This window comes from Aplysia californica, unplaced genomic scaffold, assembly GCF_000002075.1.
Source record: "Aplysia californica isolate F4 #8 unplaced genomic scaffold, AplCal3.0 scaffold00690, whole genome shotgun sequence".
Taxonomy (NCBI): Eukaryota; Metazoa; Mollusca; class Gastropoda; order Aplysiida; family Aplysiidae; genus Aplysia; species Aplysia californica.
Window position 1 is genome coordinate 116,710 of NW_004797960.1, and position 4,524 is coordinate 121,233.

Consider the following 4,524-nt stretch of genomic DNA (forward strand, 5'->3'; position numbering starts at 1 on the left):
TGTGTGTGTGTGTGTGTGTGAGTGTGTTTGTGTGTGCATTTCTGTGTGTTTGTGTTTGTGTTTGTGTTTTGTGTATAAACTGTACAACTTTAACAAAACTTTGTGTCAAAGGCAAGAAAAACTGAATACGGAGAAACAATATTCCAAAGAGCAAACCCGGACCATGGTACCAATACAAAACCAGCAACAAATGCCGATTACTAGTAACTCACAAACTGTTACATGTACCAGTGAAACACATAGATTATCTGTCCCCAGGGTTTTATGCACCCTGCATAAATTATCAAAATTTGATCATTTTGTGCAAAATTTCTGATTATTTTCTTTTATCATTCTTTGTTAAAATTAACAGAATCGCATAATTTCACATTTTGGGGCTCAGTTTGCATAATTTCAGAATTTCTTTTTTGCATAAATCTGCAGGGACAGAATTATTACTAATGACACATAAACTATTACCAATGACACACAAATTCTTACCAGTAACATATAAACTATTATCAATGACAGATAAACTATTACCAATGACACATAAACTATTACCAATGACACATAAACTACATGTATTACCAATGACACACACAACATTGACTCTTGACACAACCCGTCTGGATGAAGAAGAAACAATGGGAGTGAGAACGAGGAGGAGGAGGAGGGAGGTGGGGGAGTTGTAAGTGGTGGAAGAGGATGAGGAGGAGAAGGGGGAGGAAGGAGTGGAGGAGGAAGAGGAAGAGGAGAGGGAAGAGAGAAGGTCGAGGTTACAACAATAACAAAAGAAAAAAGAAAGAAGGAAAGAAGGAAAGGTTTTAGGTTTTAGTAAGAGTTTTACGGCACTTGCAACACAATAATGTCATATATAAGTGCCGAAGATTAGAGGTGTTACAAGAGAGTAACAAACACCAAAAAGGAGGGGAGATAAAGACGATAGACGTTTGATGGGAAAGAAGAAGCAAACCACACCAGAGCACCTCCCAACCACCCACAAAGAAGGAAATAGATTAAACTCCATACCCAGTCCTTTCATGGCTTTCCGCAGTCCCTCGGCCGCTTTCTCCGGGTCAAACGGTTGTGCTGGCTGCACAGAGCCCTGAAACACACACAGATACAGGGTCACAATGACACACACACAGACAGTCGGTCAAGTTGATGGTTCACAAGTATGTCACATGGACAGTTGGTCCAGTCTATCATTCACAAGTGTGTCACATGGATGGTTGGTCAAGGTGATGGTTCATAAGTATGTTCACACCTGTGTTGCAATAACACACTCACGTCACGGACAGTTGGTCAAGTTGATGGTTCACAAAAAGTAAGTCGCAATAAAACACACACGGAAAGCTTGGTGAAGTTTTAGTTAAGTTTAGTTTTAATAAGGCTTTACAGCGCTCGCAACTGCATAAGGTCATATGAGCGCCAAGGGGTGGATGTCAACAGAGAAGTCTAAAGAGGGAATCAGGCTTACTTTGCTCACCTCTCAAGCCTCAAAAGCACAAAGTCTGCTTCGACTATCAAGGCACCCTGGAAATAGCAGTTCACAAGAGAGTGACAAACATACAAAAGAAGTAGAGGGAAAATGACGATAGTAAGGATGAGGAAAGAAAAAGCAGCAGTTCCCCCAATGTTGTTCCGGCACAGTATGAGCATGACATTGATAAATCAGCCCATTTACAATTCCACTATGCTTAAGAACATGTTAATATCCCCCCTTTGCGAAAGGCCTGAAGACACTTCAGTCAGTAGCACTGCCCTGGGGGGGGGTTGGTCAAGTTTATGGTTCACAAGTATGTGGCAATAATACACACATGGACAGTAGGTCAAGTTTATGATTCACAAAAAGTAAGTCGTAATAAACCAGTAAAAAGATAAAATTATTTTCCAAGACTTGAAATCAGGGGGACCCCGCCCCCTCCCTCCTTTCAACAAACTTTAACCACCAAAACTGAGCGTGATGATCACATGTTCACCAAAAAAGGAATTAGAATTGTAGAATGGGAACTGAAAACATTAGATATCTCTAGCATTTTTATTAACACCCGAATTTTCATTCATTTTTTGTGCCAGTGATCAACAGGTATTTTTCTCCATAAAATCCAGACAGAAATGTATCTTTAAATGGACAGTAAAGTGTAAAGGGACTGAGACTAGTAGAAAATTACCCAACTGATGGAAAAACATTACTTTCTTCAATTTCATTATTTAGACGAGCTCCTGATTTCACGGTGAAGACACACATTTTGTTAAAAAAAAAAAAACACACACTAGACTAGGAATCTCATATTAAATATGGCATCCTATCAGTTTTTGATGGTCTGTGAGACGTGTGATCGTTGGTGCCTGCTCTGGGCGGTACACCTGCCTGAGGGGGGGGGGAGGGGGAGGAATTCCATTATATAACATCTAGGTCAGTTATTGAGTCATAATGACGTTAACTTCCGCTTTGTGAAATGTCAACAAAATGGATGCATGGACCTCATATAATTTTTACATCCTTATTTCATAGCAGAAAAACGAAACACTCGACACACGGATTATAAGATCTAAGATCTGTTGCGCATTCTATTGACCCACAAAATGCATTGCGCAATCCACTGGGGGGGGGGGGGAGGGCAAATCGGTAGAACGCGTCTCGACATGATGAATGATGACAGTGGGCCAGACAAACTGACTTTGTGGGACACACCTGGCCGGCGGGGGTTTCAGGCGGGCTTGCCCCCCCTGGCAAAAACGAATAATAAAAAAAACACAAAAAAACACACGCAATCTTCACGTTTACACACAATTCCCATCTGGTGTTGCTTGGTATCAACCCTCCTCAAACACCCCCCACTGTTATGGCTTGTGCGCATTAATACACATCTAAACACGGGGGGGTCCACCAAAGTTCAATACGGCCAAAATAATTTTTTTTAATACAAAAAAGGCAGAAATGTGGCCAATGTGGTAGAGTTCACTTAACCTACATGGCCACTTTTGTCAGCAATCACTTCTGTTTCTTATGTAAACAAATGGGAAGGCAATTTCCAAAGAGCCCCACTAAACCTAACCACTTTCACGATCTCTATGCCTCTATATATGCGATTACAAATGTATTCTTGATGAAAATTTAGTAAAATCGTTAAACGCCCTCAATATTCAATCTTTGCCCCATTTATAGATCTAGATCTATAACAAAATCAAAATATATGTGTCACGACGAGGTGAAATCAGACGCTCGTTAATTTTGGATGGAGTTGGTATTATCTTTAAAAAGCCTGTCCTCTTGCCTTACTGATGTTAAAAATAAATTTTGGCGATTGAAGGAGCGTGGGGGTGGCCTGGTTTCAGAGGTAAAATTAGCGAGAAAATGGCCACCAAAGTTAAGTATTTCCTTAGCTTGAGAGTCCATGGAAACTAAAAATTTACATCTTATGCCTTTAATCAACGTTTTTCAGTAAAATCCAGACAGAAATGTGAGGCAGCGTGGTAGAATCAGGCTCTCGTCAAAATAATCAAAGTGAAGAAACTTGCATTTTTCTGCAGGTTTGTGAATTTTTATCAAATTTTTGTTTTTTGGCTCAAGACACCTTTCAGGCCCATCAAAGAACTCATTTCTTTGTGGATTTTTGTGAAAAGCGTTGATTAAAGGCACAAAAATATAAATTTTCAGTTACCACGGACTCTTAAGCTAAGGAAATATAATTATCTTTGGCAGCCATTTTCTCACTAATTTTACCTCTGAAAACAGGTGACCCCCACTTCCTTCTTTCGCAATAACTCTACATGCCCAAAAATTGACGAGAGCCTGATTCCACCACACTGCCTCACAAATGTGTTCATTAAAGGGCTTGAAAGGTGTTGAGCCAAAAAACAAAAAATTCTATTAAAATTCCCAAACCTGCTGAAAAAAATGCAAGTTTCTTGATTTTCATTATTTTGACAAGTGCCTGATATCACAATGCTGCCTCACATCATGTAAATTAGACTAACATTTTTAAACAATTCATTGAATAACTAGGCCTAGATCTAGATCTAGATCTAGAAATCTACATCTAATCTAGATCTAGATTAGATTCTAGTCTATTCTAGATCTAGATCTAATCTAGATCTAATAATCTAGATCTAATAATCTAAATCTATAATCTAGATCTAGATCTAGATCTAGATCTAGTGATTGTTAAGATTCCCACGCTTTTTAATTCAGATGTGCGTTTTTCATAGCCTCAAGCATGTTTCGCTTTGGTCCCTCACCCTAACCCTGACCCTAACCCTAGATCTAACCCTAACCCTGAAAAATGCACATCGGAATTAAACGCGGGAACCTTAACTAAATTCTAGATGACTAGATCTAGATCTAGATCTAATATCAAGGTCTAGAATCTATATATATATGGAATCTAGATTCTAGATTCCAATCTATCTAGATCTAGAATAGATCTTTAGAAACAAAAACATTATTTTGGAAATCGAAGTGATTATTCGGACTCGAGTCCGAATATGAAAAAATGTTATTCTGACTCTGATTCTTGTCCAGCATGACATCACTTC

At 39.1% G+C, this 4,524-nt stretch overlaps 1 protein-coding gene across 1 annotated transcript in view; it reads right to left on the reverse strand.

The window, feature by feature from the left end:
* Positions 1–4,524, reverse strand: part of LOC101859438 (annexin A11) — a gene marked incomplete in the record, with an annotated part of 37,740 nt that overhangs the window by 31,809 nt on the left and 1,407 nt on the right. The window contains 1 exon segment of the mRNA XM_035972426.1: positions 1,012–1,087. Coding sequence (XP_035828319.1) covers positions 1,012–1,087 — 76 coding nt within the window.